This window comes from Gigantopelta aegis, chromosome 3 (genome assembly GCF_016097555.1).
Source record: "Gigantopelta aegis isolate Gae_Host chromosome 3, Gae_host_genome, whole genome shotgun sequence".
Lineage (NCBI taxonomy): Eukaryota > Metazoa > Mollusca > Gastropoda > Neomphalida > Peltospiridae > Gigantopelta > Gigantopelta aegis.
In genome coordinates, this window is record NC_054701.1 from 70,586,179 (window position 1) to 70,602,507 (window position 16,329).

Sequence of the window (16,329 nt, forward strand, 5' to 3'; positions counted from 1 at the left end):
TAAAAATAAAAAAACCCACTTAATAACTGGTATGACCACCTCTTGAATTGACCACTGCAGTGCATCGCAGGCGCATAGAATTGACTAAAGTGTTGATTTCTGCCTGTGGAATATTGTTCCATCCCTGAATGAGCGCTTGACGAAGTTTGTTGACGTTAGCGAGTGGGTTGAAACGATGCCTCAATAGTCTGTCCAGACTATCCCAGGCATGCTCGATGGGGTTGAGATCAGGACTTTTAGTGGGCCCGTCATCAATGAAATCAATGTTATTTGTCCTAAGAAAATTTACAGTGTCTCTAGCTGTATGAGAGGTGGCATTATCATGCTGAAAAATCGAGATGTTGGCGTTGTTATGGAACAGAGGAATGACGTGATGAGCGAGAATGTCATCGCGGTAACGTTGAGCATTTAAATTGCCATCAATGACGACTAGTGGTGAACAATAACCATGGGCAATGGCTGCCCAGACCATGACACAACCCCCACCCCCGAAATGATCTAGTTCAAGAACACAACAGTCAGCATAGCGTTCATTTCTCCAACGGTAGACGTGCACCTTACCATCACCACATTGTAAAGAAAATCGGGATTCATCCGAAAAAAGAACTGTATTCTAGCGTCGCCGTATCCAACGAGTGTGTACACGTGCCCAATTAAGACGATTTAGACGATGACGTTGCGTTAAAACGCATCCGATGTAAGGACGTCGTGCATGTAAACCGTTCTCCCGCAGACGATTACGAACAGTTTGCCCACTGATTCGGTTATTGTGAAGCCCAGGTGTGTTAGCAGCAGTAGCAGTGGCAGTTTGGAATCGATTGCGCAAATGCATGTTCATGATATAGCGGTGTTGACCACGTGCTGTAACACGCGGACGTCCACGAGGTGGCAAGTAGTTGGTGCTTACTGTCATTCGAAATCTTACGCTAAGATTTCATATCGCTCGACTAGAACTCCCAACATGCCTTGCAACGTCTTCTGTCGACATGCCAGCATCAAGCATGCCAATCACCCGTTCGCGTAAATTATTGGGTATTCTTGGCATACTAAAAATGCTACAATGTGAAAAACGTTAACTTTTTTACAAATTTTGAAGCATTTTCGTTCACTTGACAACAATGTTAGTAAGACAAGTAAAACAAATTGACCAAATACTACACGGGACATGTCGAACCATGCATGCATGTGCAAACTGAATTTCACGTTGTCGACGATTAAAAGTGCAAAAATAATCGATAAAATTCATTAATCCTGATAATACAGCTCAAGGCTAATACTACCTATATAATTTCATTACACAATGAATTCTTTAACACAACAAATACTATATGTACAAATCGGAAGTTTATTTTTTTGTTCAGTATAGAATAATATCTCATTATATACTACTCAAAAGAATTTAAGGGTCAGACGATATTTTCGACATTATTTTCTGAATGTCAATTATATTAGCTAGACCATAATGTCACGCATGGTATTGTTCCATTTTGACGAAAGTGGGTCTAAGCAACCCATAAATGAATTAAAATCCACTGTCATTGACACTGTCGACTAGTTCTAATGGCGAAAACATGCTTACATTTGCACGTAAATTAGGGCGAAAGCGAAAGGTCTGCTAAGTGCCCATAACTTGCTTTTTCACAAAGCGCTTCATTTGCACACTTTGCACGTGTATTCCATGTTCCCAATGCTGAATTTCCGTATAATTGGAGCTTGCGTTCGTGTACGGTGCACACTCCAAATTCGACAATGGTACGACTTCAACTGACTATCGAAGATTGAGGAAGGGCTATTGCTTGGCTTCAGGATGGCAATACGCAAAGAAATGTTGCTCTGAGACTTGGTGTCAGTCAGAGTGTCGTTGGCCGACTGTGGCAACGGTACCAAGCAACGAATTCTGTTCGAAATCGTTCACGTTCGGGAAGACCCCGAAGCACTACAAATAGAGAGGACCACTACATCACCAATATGGCTCTACGTCAACGCACAACCACTGCACGCCGATTACGTTACAATCTGCGGACTGCGACTAGAACTCGAGTGTCTGATCAAACCATACGCAATCGTCTGAGAGCCAATAATCTACGCTGCCATCGCCAGGCTGTTCGACCACCACTCTTACCACGTCACAGAACGGCCAGACGTCACCGGTGTACGCTTCATCTGCGGTGGCAATGTGTTCAGTGGGGTCGAGTGATGTTCACTGATGAGTCCAGGTTTAGTCTCCAGTTCGACGACGGTCGAGTTCGTGTCTACAGACGTCCTGGGGAGCGCTTCATTGACGTTAACGTTAGACAACGTCACCGGTTCGGTGGTGGCAGCGTCATGGTGTGGGGCGGCATCTCTATCCACCACAGGACCCCCCTCTATGTGGTGGATGGCAATCTGAATGGAATTCGCTATCTGAATGAGATTATCCGGCCGTTGGTTCTCCCAGGCCTTCAGCAGATTGGCGGCGGGGCAGTTCTGCAGGATGACAATGCCAGACCACAGCGCGCCAGGGTGGTAACAGACTTTTTCAGACAACAAGGTATCGCCAGGATGGATTGGCCAGCATATTCGCCTGACTTGGCCCCAACAGAGAACGCCTGGGACGAATTAGGCAGGAGAGTTCGGGATAACCATGCCCTTCCGGCCAACCTTCATGATCTGGGTCAACTTCTTATGGCAGAGTGGCAGGCCATTCCCCAAGAGTTCTTCAGACGTCTGATCAACAGCATGAGACAATGATGTGTCGAGTGTATTCGCGCCAGGGGTGGATTCACACACTATTAAACAAATGTTCTAATGTGTAAAATCCATGTTTGACAACCTTCAACTTTGACAGCATGTCATGTGACTTTCTTGTATACAGTGACGTTTATTTGTGGGTTTTTGTAAATATGGAACAATAAATAAAAAAATTGGTGTAGTTTACATCATCAATCTAATACACTCTGAAACTCATTTGGTTATAAATTTTTGACCCTTAAATTCTTTTGAGTAGTATATTAGATAATGGTATCTAACGGCCACTCGTGTATTATTCTCTATAAATACAACAATGTTAACACAGAGTCAAAATAAAAAGTTTTAACTGCTGAAACTTAAATTTACTTTCCAGTTTCTTTGAGACATGACAAAAATAATTGAGGTGATAACCTGATAACAGGAAAGTATCCCTTTGTGAGGTTGGCCACGACTTGCAGTGACTCCAGTCGTACGGGAATAGGTTCGAAACCCGCTGTCCGCTGGCTGTCTGCTGGCTGTTGCATGATGTTCTTCGTGCACATCTTGAGGACCCAGGATATCTCCTTGGCATGACGCTGCAGTGTCTGGTCGGAAAACACGGGCGTCTGCGTCCCGGGGGAGACCGCTAGTGCTGGGGTACTCGAGGTGGAGGAATGACTAGACTGGTTTTGACCTACAGGGTGACTGCCTGAAGCAGGAAGTCTTTCAGCAGTACTCTGATCTGCTGGCTTTTCACTGGCACTGTGACCTGCAAGCTGACTAGCTGCAGGACCTGTTGTCACTCTTTCACTGTTCCCCTGACCTCCTACAAACTGACTGGTTGATGCACCTGTCTGTTTTTCACCAGCAGGCTGACAGGATGATATATCAGTTGCTTGCACAGATTCAGCCAGCGACAAGTTGGTAAGGCTGTTGAAGCCAGAATCCACAGGAACCATCGTTCCATTATCTAGTGATGCTGGTTTGTGTTTAGTGTCCTCTACATGATGCATTTTAACTCCCAGTGGCGGGTGAGCAGGCTGTATGATGTGACACACCTCGAGCAGGGGAGGGTGGATGTCCACAATTGACCCAATGCAAGTCAGGCAGGCTACTCGAACATTGGGGTCTGCAAAACATGAATTTGAAAGATAAAATGAAAAACATACCAAACAATGCACTCTTAACAAAAGATGGCTAAGTTGGCACCAACAAATGAAATGTAAGTTAGCACCGAAAATGAAATCTTAGTACCAACAAATGATAGCTATGTTGGCACCAATAAATGATAGCCAAGTTGGTATCAACAAAAGATAGCTGCAATATAAGTTGCTGCCAAAATATAATAGCTAGCTAAGCTGGTACTAAAAATAATATATAACTTGGTACCAAAAATATGATGGTGTTAGAATGTTGTTACAACTGCTATCAACAGATAATGACTAAGTTTGTTCTAGTCAGGTTCTGTCACCAAAACACAAAATGGCACAGCATTTAGTAGATGAAAGTTACTGCCCTTGGTAGCAATGTATTATTTTAATAGTGGAATGTTGGTTCTCGTTAATTACAAAATGGTCAAGCTTTTTTATCTCAGAGTTGAAGAGACGTCTGAGGTTTAAAATAAACTTAACAGTTGGTGGTTCGAAAATACCATGAGACAATTTCTCAAACCGTAAGATATCACCGACTCACGAGATCTAAACCATGTTGTTTGACTCTGAATGACAAATGTATTTTTTGAAGAAATAACTGTTTGTTAATTATGAACTGTGAACTATGTTTTCATATCCGACACTGCAAAATTAATTAATACCAGGTTATTCAACCAAAGTATTTGCAAATTAACTTACCTTTATGATTGAGAAAATGTCGGATTTGTTTTACGATTCGCCCCAAAAGACCTGGCTGAAGTCTGTGATATGGCACGTTACTGACTAGAGTACTCAAACACTGAAACAATAATACACAGAAATGACCACAAAATATTACTAATTCCATTGCTTTTTCCACCAGGTCTTCTTAACCGGTACATTAAAATCTATAGCATGCTTTTTATTTTTATTTTGTCTTGATGCCTCAGGATTCATACACTTTGTTTTCAATCAAATTCCATGATTATTTAATAGCATTTCATAACCTTTTTCAGAATCTTCAACAATTTTCCTACGATTATCATTGTAATCTATTATAATGACTTTCCTTAATTTTCATGACCCCTCCGAATCCTGTGCTTAAGATGTCTGAATTAATTTTGTTAAAAAATGTGTGTACGGTTTCCCTATATATTTTAGTTCCAATGGAGAAAACTTGGAGTGTTTTCTCTTTTATGGATACATTACCTGTCCTCAAAACAAGTGCACCCCCCCCCCCCCCCCCCCACGGCTAGTAGTCTGGTCCAAACATCCCAACAGCTAGAGGGAGTATGCAGTAGAAGAATTTAGGCCATCCCATTGGCTGTTTGGATGTTCGGACCAGACTACTAGCCGTAGGGGGGGGGAGAGTGTACTTGTTTTGAGGACAGGTAATGTGAAAAGGAATGAAATATGTAAAACCATTAGAACCTGTACCTTAATTAGTTGAGTAAGTGTGAGAGGAAAGTTCTCGGCTATTAATGCCAGAAGCAAACATCGATGCAGCTCTTTAATCATGGAACCCAGAATCACAGAGAAAGGTACAAAGGCAGTGCGTACGTCATGGCTGAAAACAGATAAGGTTAAATGTCTTTGAGAATATTATCACACTCTTTTTAACTAATGTAATCACTGTTCTAACTAGTAATCAGGGGTGGGAATTGATGAACTGTAAAAAATAGGAAATCTAGAGGAGTCCCAGAAATTCTTGAAATCCTAGGTTAAAATCTGTGCTATCTGACACATTTTGGAGGAAAGGACGACTAAAATGGGAGGAAACACAATGTTCCATGAGAGGAAAGCAGCAGATCCGAGGAGAATTCCCACCCCTGAGTAATAAATAGGACATCCCGACACCAGGTTATTGCTATCTCTGGTTGACACCGCCTTGCTCTAGATCAAAACAGCACGAGAAATAACATTAATACAAATTGTAATTTTCTTTTTTCTTAATACATATACAGTGTAATATATGTTTAGTTATCATAAAACTTTAAATAAAGATTATTCCTTCTATCATATCTAAAACATGCTCTACAAATAAGGCAGTGCTCTGCCCTATAAAAAATAGTAGCTATAACACTGTATAATCTAAGGAACATTATACTTGCTGAATATATGGTAATAATCATACACCTGTATGCACACAACACAACACATCAGGCTTGTAAACATAAACTGACAGCTGGCCTATTTCATTAGCTATTGTGATTTTTGTATCAGTTAAATATTTCAGTGACATGTACTGACAAACAAACACATTCACAGAGTCATTGAAGAAATTGTGAGAATAGAATAAGTATTATAAGGGAAAATAATCTGTATAAAATCTAACATAACAGGGTTATTTGTTATTAAATGACAAAGTTTTAAATTGTTACCCTCCTTCCCCACACAATTAAAATTAACCAAGAGACCTACAAAAGTTACAAACATGTATGAACTGCCTAGTCATGCTAATCACTGTATGTGCTTGTTTGATCAAATATGGAACTAATATGGACGTGGGTGGAGGTGATAAATAATCAGGTAATTTTTTTAACAGACTTACTTGTCTTCTGCGGCTGCCAGAAATGGTTTTGTTCCATCAATGAGAGCAGTCAAGGCAGCAGAGGCACCCATCCGACACTGAAAAATCACAATTTAAAATAATTTAAAATTTATTCTCCCTATTTTTGGAGACTTCAATCATTTACAATTTGCCGATTTTTCAACAAAAACTAAAAAAACACAATAACTAAAACATCTTGAATTTAGCTACAAAGTACCTTTGGTGAGGGATCCTTTAAAATGGCTGTAAAAAGTGTCTGCAACTGTGGAGTATTTCCTGGACCTGCTGAATCAGGAATAAAAGCTGACCAGTAACCAAATATTATCCTTTTATCAACATTCTGCAAAACAGAAAACAGAGACCACTGGACAATGTAAACATTATAGTAAAATTAGTAACATGATAACATGTCAAAGACAAAGTGTTTCAATGCCTGTACTCATTGTTCAATTTTCTCTACTTTACTAGGTCAAGTGAAATGGCTCATTAATAGGACTTGAAATGGACAAAGGGCACAGAGTGGCAGACCTAAAGACTCACCACCTGACAGTGTTTAAAGGGACACACCCTAGTTTTTAAACACTAAGGCATATGTTTTACTATTATAGCCATTTTTGATAACTGAAATCATACTTTACTAAGATTTTATGGTTTAGATTATCAATTTCCATACATTCGAAGTGTTTTTGGTCATCCTGGTGTTTTTAATATCACAAAATGCATTTTCATATTTTTAAAAACGCATGTGCGTCTGAGAAGTAACAGTTATGGAGTCGAGTTTTAGTCTATTTTCAGAGGGTATTTCACCATTTCAAAGTCACAGACTCATGTTTCATTCAATTGTAACCGTATCCAAATGTGTTGCAGGTTTGTAGATTGACTAAACTTAGTGTTAATTTTCACGGGTTAAAACATCCTTAAAACATCGTATAGAGATGTGATTGTTAATATATTAATGGTTTGTCATTTTGATTTTCAAAAAATACATATGAATTTCCCAAACAATTTTTATTTTTTTATTATTATTTGTCATTTAGACAAAAATTTTACACAAAAGGAACACCACAGGAATATTCTACACACTTCCATCAGCCTTACCCGAACTATTGTATGCAGACAGCCAAATGCAGACTGCCTCACTTTTGCGCAACATGACCTCAGCTTAGCAACGCGACCACCTTCCGTATCTGAATATTCTGATTCTGAACTGCTGATTTTTATCCAGGAAGGATGAAATGCTGATTCCTGGGAAGTCTCTGAAGAACTGTGTGACTGAAGACTATCATCTCTGTCCCGGACTTCTGTTTCGTTCAGCGGTTTTACCTTTTCTGGTTTCACACCTCTCTTCTTTTTGCCTCTCCTGCTGGACTTGGCTGGATTCTCTGGCAGTTCGTCTTTACTCATCGACTGAGTTTTCGCTGGACTCTCGGCTCCCTTTGTAGCCTGCAGGTCATAATGGATTTGGGGTGTGGCATACAGAGTTGGTGGAACGTTCACTGGCTGACCAGAGAGACCATAAAACATATGAGCCTGAAACAACATTCAGAATCTATACAGTTTCATGGAAGCTAGTGCTTCACACCCATAATATCTTCAACATTTTCATGCATACAATTCTTCATGATTAATATACTGTGAAACTCCTCAAAACCGGACTCTCTGTAAACAGGAATTCACTCAAAACTGGACGTTTTGTCACTGTCCCTTTTTAAATATCACTATAAAACATAACCTCTCTAAACTGGACACCCCATAGAACCAGACTTTTTATTTGGTCCCATGGGTGTGTGGTTTAGTCGGGTTTCACTGTATATTCTGTCTGTCTCTAACTCTCTTGCAATGTACATCTAATACCAGCCAGCCCACTCTCTCTCTCTCTCACTCACTCACTCACTCACTCACACACTCACTCACACACTCACACACTCACACACACACACACACACACACACACACACACACACTCTCTCTCTCTCTCTCTCTCTCTCTCTCTCTCTCTCTCTCTCTCTCTCTCTCTCTCTCTCTCTCTCTCTCTCTCTCTCTCTCTCTCTCTCTCTCTCTCTCTCTCTCTCTCTTCACCACCCTCCCATTTCAATGATACTATCTTAGTTCTGGTAATATATTTGTCCGAAAATACAAAACTTCTATATACTTAAGACTTAATTTGTTTTCTAAATATCATTAATTTTGGCAAACATTATATTCTTACATCAAAAACACACACGCATATGCACACCAGGAAATGCTGATAACATTATTTATAACTACAAAGACTTTCATAAGGAATGAAACAGGTAAAATTGTAATCATTAAAAAAAACTCCAAAAATCTTACTCTAATGGCAGCCAGCAGCCGTCCAAGGTAATCAGTAGGAACTAATTTTGTTGTCAATAGAAGATTTTGAATTCCTCGCAAAGAAGCAATGAGTATCTAAAACACACACAAATGCATAAATACAATGGGATAAAAAGGCATAGTTTATGAGTTGTGGGTACTACCTGATGCTAGCATATCTCTAAAACTTTAGACTACTCTACCCCAGAAACAAAAACAAAAAGATTAATAACAAACAAATTTATAATCAATCATTGTAAATACTAGAAATAAATACTAAAATACAGTAAAACTTCATTTAATTATCATTAAACTCTTTATTTGCTTTGAAAAATAATATACTATTAATACATATCCCAAACTAAATATTATCTGTGCATACTTTACACTGAATACTGGCATCCATCTTGGCTACTGGTACAAAGTGCAACATCCTGATAAAAATCTCAAAGCAGGTTTTTCCATTTTCTTCATTGAGAACATCATGGTTTTGTAGTCTGTACCAAAAAAAATATTGAAGACATATATCCACATATTACAAGCCATCTTCACCATTATGGAAGGAAGGAAGGAAATGTTTTATTTAACGATGCACTCAACACATTTTATGTTCGGTTATATGGCATCGGACATGTGGTTAAGGACCACACAGATATTGGGATAGGAAAACTGCTGTCGCCACTTCATGGGCTACTCTTTTCGATTAGCAGCAAGGGATCTTTTATATGCACCATCCCACAGACAGGATAGCACATACCACAGCCTTTGATATACCAGTCGTGGTGCTCTGGATGGAACGAGAAATAGCCCAACGGGCCCACTGATGAGGATCGATCCTAGACTGACCGTGCATCAAGCGAGCACTTTACCACTGGGCTACGTCCCACCCTTCACCATTATGGAAGTTAACAAATCAGTTATTCTAATTCAACCAGTATTCTACAATACCTTAGTAAGAATGACTGATTTTACTGGCTGCAAATTCACATTATCACCTCATTGATATGTTTATTAAGTGTTTCACGTAAATTCCATAAATATAAAGGGACTGTTTGCTACCATTGTACGGTATTAGTTTACCAACAGAGGCTTTTTAATGACTTAGCTTACATATTATGTACATTTTCTTGTTTGGAATATCAGTGTCTGTACATTCAATATTTCTTATCATTCTAATATTAGTAGCAGTTCAAACTTTATATTACTTCCTACATGTAACACACAGTATTTTTCACTTTCGGTCAAAACAAACATTAGGATAACCTGAAGGATGAAGGCCTATTGCTATTTCAGTAAACCCAGAACATTCAGCTTCTCTTTAACTTCAATCAAATACTTTAAAATGGAATACACACAACACGTTTCATTTCCTTTCAACTGGCACTACCATAATGTTAATTATTAAATTAATGTGTTTAATATGGCTTCATGGAATAACATGCTGCTTACCCAGCTGTGAGATTTTCCAAACAAAACACTGCTCCAGAAAGAACATCCTCGTCTAACACTTCTTCATTAGTGAGCTGTTTGAGAATGCCATCATTTCCTATTAGACTTTCATGAAACTGAAACATCACAAGAAAATAACAAAAATTACGGGCTGAATTTATGAAAGGTATTTATCCTTTAGACATGTGTAACTTCCCTAAACCGGTCATTGCAGACCAAAAGCCAAGATTTTGAGGGGGGGGGGGGGGGGGGGGGGGTTGGTGGGGGGGGGTGTTTAGGCTTATGGTGAAGCACGTGTTGCTTAGGCATAGGGGGGTCCGAGGGCATATTGAAAAAAAAGGTCAGCGGTGGCCACCCTCCATTGGCTACAGGCCTGCATTGCCACAAGCTAAGACAGTTAAGCAGCAATGTATATTTATGAAAAATGTTTGTGGTTAGTCACATGATCATATTAAGAGTGAAACATCAAATATAAATATGACATGATTGCCTTTTCATAAATTTAGTCTAGTATCATTTTTATTATTATTTTTATTATTACTGGCAAACATTGCCATAAATGTTTTATATTATATGTATGTATCTCTGTTAAGTTAAGATAACATTCAGCCATTCAGTTAAATTTCAGTTCTAATATCTGAGAGACAACCTATTCTTTAATAAAATGTTCTCCTATTAAATGTCATACTAGTACTGCTCAATTGTGACACTGAACTGCTGTTTGACACTCAAGAACCAATATTTTTCATTCTTGGTGGGATGTCAATACATGTAAGCAATTAATTAATTCAAGTATTTGACTAATTTACTCACAAATGACAAGCAGTATTCCTTTACCTTTGAGAAAGCATGTTTAGTGAATCCATTAGCATATTAAAGTTAATGCAACCCCCTAAACACAGTTTAAAGTCAACTTTACCGTTGACATATTTACTAACAAATCTTTATTAAACATAATAAGAAGAGAAAATGGTACCTCTTTAAACAATATAATTGCAGTCCACCAAAACCTTTCTGACCTTTTAACCAAAGATGAGATACCAGTAAAAGCAGATACAGTCATTCTTTAGTTTTGCACTAATATTGTATACATTTATTTTAAAATGTAGTGTAAAATATTTCTATATTAATACTATACAGTTGAGATATGATATTAATTAATTGGGAGTAACTTTTTTAATATCTGAGTAAAGTTTGTTTAACGACACAGCTAAAGCACATTGATATATTAATCATCGGCTATTGGATGTCAAACATTTGGTAATTTTGACATATAGTCTTAGAGAGAAAACCTGGTACATTTTTCCATTAGTAGCAAGGGATCTTTTATATGAACCATCCCACAGACAGGATAGCACAGCCTTTGATATACCAGTCATGGTGCACTGGCTGGAATGAGATATAACTCACCGACGACTATTGATCCCAAATCGAACATGCATCAAGCAAGCGCTTTACCACTGGGCTACATTCTGCCCCAAATATCTGAGTAAGTACTTCTATATCTATACAGTTTATAAATGAAATTTCTTTACAGCTTTACATGTCTATACTGATAAGAAAGAACTGAAAAAAACACCTCGGAAATTCGGTTGCTGTTGCCATACAATGTGGCACTCAAGGCCAGCAAGATATCGACGAGGCACCATGAAGGACATCTCTGGACAGCTTTAATCAAGAACTCCACCACACCAGGCAGACTGCTGGCATCAAGTAATATCTGCAAATACAGAGATGTAAAATACCATTTAAAACAGCACTTTCTGGAAATGAAGAAATATGCTAAAATAGGAAGGAAGGAAATGTTTTATTTAAAGGTAGGGTCAACCCAAACAAGAGCCTTATGTGTTGGAAAGATGCATACCCAGACCACCAACACATACTGACACTTTAACAAATGAAAAAGGTGTAATTTTTGAGTTAATAAAAAAAACATGATTATTCCTGTTAACTGGGGGCAGACATTTTGTTTCGTTTTTGTGACGTCTGACGTGGGATAGCTTTGGGCGAAGTGACGTCAGTTCCTGACCATCTCCTGTATGAACAGTGTAAACAAAACAGTAATTTTCGACAAGGCGCTTCTCTTTGATCAACCTGACTTGTAAAACGGCATAAATGACGTAATAATATAATAAACTATTTAACTAAATATATTTCAAGTTGCATTAACGGAACAAAATGGGGTTATAGTATTTTTCTCTGTTAAATAATCCAAAGGAAAAATGTACACTATTGGGCCTATTGATATGCTACGTTGGAGCAAAAACGACAACCCACGATACCCAAGTGATAATTTTCTTTTCTTTGGGACTATGTAATTGGTCAGTTCTGTGGTTTTAGATGGAAAAGTCTACTTAATCAATAGTTTTACAGAACTATTTACAGTAATAAACCATGCCCATTACCATTTTAGGGGCGACAGGTAATATTCCACAATACCAGTATGTATTTTTATGTCTAGACAGCGTCAATTAATTGGCTCGTCCAATTAACTAAGAAAACACTCCGTGTATCATTTCAGTACATAGGTTAATGCATGGACAAAACATTGTTAATTATTTCGACTTGATGTGTAGCCACTTTGACAACGGTATTTTATTTTGTATTGAAAAATAATATATATAGTGCTGGATATACTTATTGCTGGCTTACTGGGATGTGTATTATTACAGAACATTGCAATGTATGACTATTTATCATCCCGCAAAAACCATGTAGATTGTGTTTCTCTAGTTCTAAGGCTCATTCCTGACGTTACGCGTTAAGTATTACGTAACTACCAGCTCGCCAGAGGGCATACTCACTGAGATGGTACAAAATGGCTGCACCCGTTATATATAATAGCTGTCACATTTAACCGTTTTATTAATTAACTATACGATTATGTGTGTTAATATTAAGCAATAATGTGCATTATATATCGTTGAATATACATACCATGCCAAATGCCTTAATTTGTCCTCCCCTTTAATTGTCTCTTCCTTTAACGACGCACTCAACACATTTTTATTTACGGTTATATGGCATCGGACGTATGGTTAAGGACCACACAGATATGGATGGAAAGAAAGAAAGAAGTGTTTTATTTAACGACGCACTAAACACATTTTAGTTACGGTTATATGGCGTCAGACATATGGTTAAGGACCACACAGATTTTGAGAGGAAACCCGCTGTCGCCACTACATGGGCTACTCTTCCGATTAGCAGCAAGGGATCTTTTATTTGCACTTCCCACAGGCAGGATAGCACAAACCATGGCCTTTGTTGAACCAGTTATGGATCACTGGTCGGTGCAAGTGGTTTACACCTACCCATTGAGCCTCACTCAGGGTTTGGAGTCGGTATCTGGATTAAAAATCCCATGCCTCGACTGGGATCCGAACCCAGTACCTACCAGCCTGTAGACCGATGGCCTGCCACGACGCCACCGAGGCCGGTAGATATGGATGGAGGAAACCTGCTGTCGCCACTTCTTGGGCTACTCTTTTCGATTAGCAGCAAGGGATCTTTTATAGGCATACCATAGACAGGATAGCACATACCACGGCCTTTGATGTACCAGTCGTGGTGCACTGGCTGGAGCCAGAAATAGCACAATGGGCCCACTGACGGGATCGATCCCAAACCGACCACGCATCAAGCGAGCACTTTACCACTGGGATACGCCTCGCCCTATGCTAAAATAGATTCAATCCTAAGATACAATGTGCGAACAAGGTTAATGTAAAACAAGTAGAAAGCATTAAGTATGAAAGAAAATGTTGCAGTTAAAACAAAAAGAAAAACACTTTCTTACACTTGTGCATAATTCCAAAAATAAAAAATAAAAGATGTATGCATCCCATCCACAAGTTAATGTGATATTATGGTTTAAACTTATGATATAACTGATTCTACAGTACACAGGCCATACAGAGTCACCACATGCCATGGAAATGTTTGACTGGATTAATATAATAAATATGTATGAAAATAAAATAATAATAAAAGGTGTATGCCCTCACTCACAAAGCATTGTACATAAAACTATCGCCACAGTCACCATAGCACATTCCCATCTTACCTCACTGGAATGTACAAGTACATGTATGGATTCAAAATTGATTAATGACAATTTATATAATAAAAATATATGAAAATAAAATTATAATAAAAAGGTGTATAACCCAGCCATAATTTACTGTGATTTTCTGATTTTATACAGGTACTACAAAGAATGGTCGTTAGAAGGTAAGTGTCAGTTTTTATTAATTGTGGTCTTTTTGCTACATAGTCCTACCCTCAACATTTCACCTATCTGTTTAGTTGACAATTTGTGTAGTTTTCAACAGACTGATGAATTTATATGCCTCCTGGGACATCATTCTTTATAATTCAGGGGACAATATTTCGAAATCTGAGGGAACCTGAAGTCGGTTCACGTGGTTCTTACCTAGGTAACCAATTGTTCAGTTACGTGAATTATATTTGCGTAACCCGTGGGTTACCTGATCGGTTACCTCAAAATTACGTTGAAATTATATTTTAAATACAGTTTTTAGCTGAAACATAAAGTTAAAACAAATACAAAAGAAAACATTTCACACAAAAAAATTTCTTTAATGCTTAAAGTTAACAATATTATAAAAGAACTGAATATCAGCCCCAGTACTGAAACAAAATACAAGAGCGTAGCCAGAAATTTTCTTATCATTACGCATGCCAAAGGCGTGCCCGAGCGGGGATATTCGGGGGGCCTCCCCCTGTGAAAAGTTTGTAACTCAGGGCACCTGTAGATGCAATCTGAGCCTTTTCGGAGGCTTTTGTTTTTGTTTTTTTGTAGTCTTTTTTTTTTCTAGTCAAATTTAAGAGGATATTTTATAGAACAATTATTCCTGGATTTTGTTTTTGCATTACGCACAAGCGTACTGTGCGTAATGGGCGCTACGCTTTTGAAATATATACATAATCATTTGGAGGGATTCCTTTTTGCGTTTTGCGGTGGCTATGCTACTTTCACTTTATCGATGGTACTTCTATACTACAGTGACGTTCCAAATGTTGTTGTTTTTTAAAACTCATTATGCGATCAATCTAATTATAATTAGCTCCACTATTACATGTGGATCTAACAGCAGCCAGTTGGAGCTCATGTCCACCAATCAAAACCTTACTTGCAGAATCATGCCAGTGATTTGAAAATAATTTGAAAACATTCCGAATTATCCTGAGGGTATACGACATGTTTCATGTGAATTACGAATGCCATAAAACATGTTTTATTTTATAAAATAAATAATTTGTAATGTAAAACTGAAGACTGATTTAGTTAGGGTTTTTTTTATAAATAAATAAATAATTTTTAATGTAAAATTGAAGACTGATAACCCAGCCCGTACGTATTGGTATGGTTCGCTGTACTGCGGCCACTAAAATAGACTCGCCCGATATTTTTAGAATTTGTATACTCCCAAATAACGTTATAAAAGGCGAAGTGTGATTGGTCAATATTTAAATTATTATTTACAGACGAAATGTTACCTGGACGTTGGGGACTACGCAGTGTTGTTAGTTTTAAATCACTGGCAGAATTCTGCAAGTAAGGTTTTGATTGGTGGACATGAGCTCCAACTGGCTGTCTTTAGATCCACATGTAATAGTGGAGCTAATTTTAATTAGATTGATTATGCGATGTTATTATTTTTAAATTTTTGTGACACTTTTGGATTCCTGTTTACATTAGAACTGTTTTTAACATGTGTACAATTATTGGCAATCCAATATTATGTCTACATATATTCCTTTAGAGATAAAATAGCAGCAGATAATTTAGCCGCCCCCAGCGGTCCTGAGCACATTTCTTTAAAACTTTTGGCTCGACTCTATACTGAACATTTACTTTAGACTGGTTGCAAATTACAACTGTTGAAATATAACGTTGTTTACTGATTTGCTGCGCATCAAGTATCTAAAATTCAGTCTAAAACGATTATCGAAATACTAGTAGTATGTCTGCGTGAATAAACGTCCTGTAATCGTGAAGTTTGCAAGTTTTAATTTCTGAATGTTTACAGGTCATGACGTAACCAGTTTGCGGTTCGCGTAAATTTAACTTTGCGTAACCGACCCGCGAACAGAACGGCGGTTCGCGTGAAATATTGTGCCCTGTAATTT

The 16,329-nt window shown here is 38.1% G+C and overlaps 1 protein-coding gene across 1 annotated transcript in view; it reads right to left on the minus strand.

Moving 5' to 3' along the window:
• LOC121368996 (HEAT repeat-containing protein 6-like) overlaps positions 1-16,329 on the minus strand; it is a 35,691-nt gene that overhangs the window by 13,553 nt on the left and 5,809 nt on the right. Inside the window, exons 3-12 of the mRNA XM_041493782.1 lie at positions 11,753-11,893; positions 10,174-10,289; positions 9,107-9,221; positions 8,725-8,820; positions 7,489-7,920; positions 6,608-6,730; positions 6,391-6,467; positions 5,277-5,406; positions 4,560-4,659; positions 3,142-3,838 (exon numbers count right to left, since the gene is read on the minus strand). Of these exons, the coding sequence (XP_041349716.1) occupies positions 3,142-3,838; positions 4,560-4,659; positions 5,277-5,406; positions 6,391-6,467; positions 6,608-6,730; positions 7,489-7,920; positions 8,725-8,820; positions 9,107-9,221; positions 10,174-10,289; positions 11,753-11,893 (2,027 nt within the window). The remainder of the gene's footprint in view (positions 1-3,141; positions 3,839-4,559; positions 4,660-5,276; positions 5,407-6,390; positions 6,468-6,607; positions 6,731-7,488; positions 7,921-8,724; positions 8,821-9,106; positions 9,222-10,173; positions 10,290-11,752; positions 11,894-16,329) is intronic.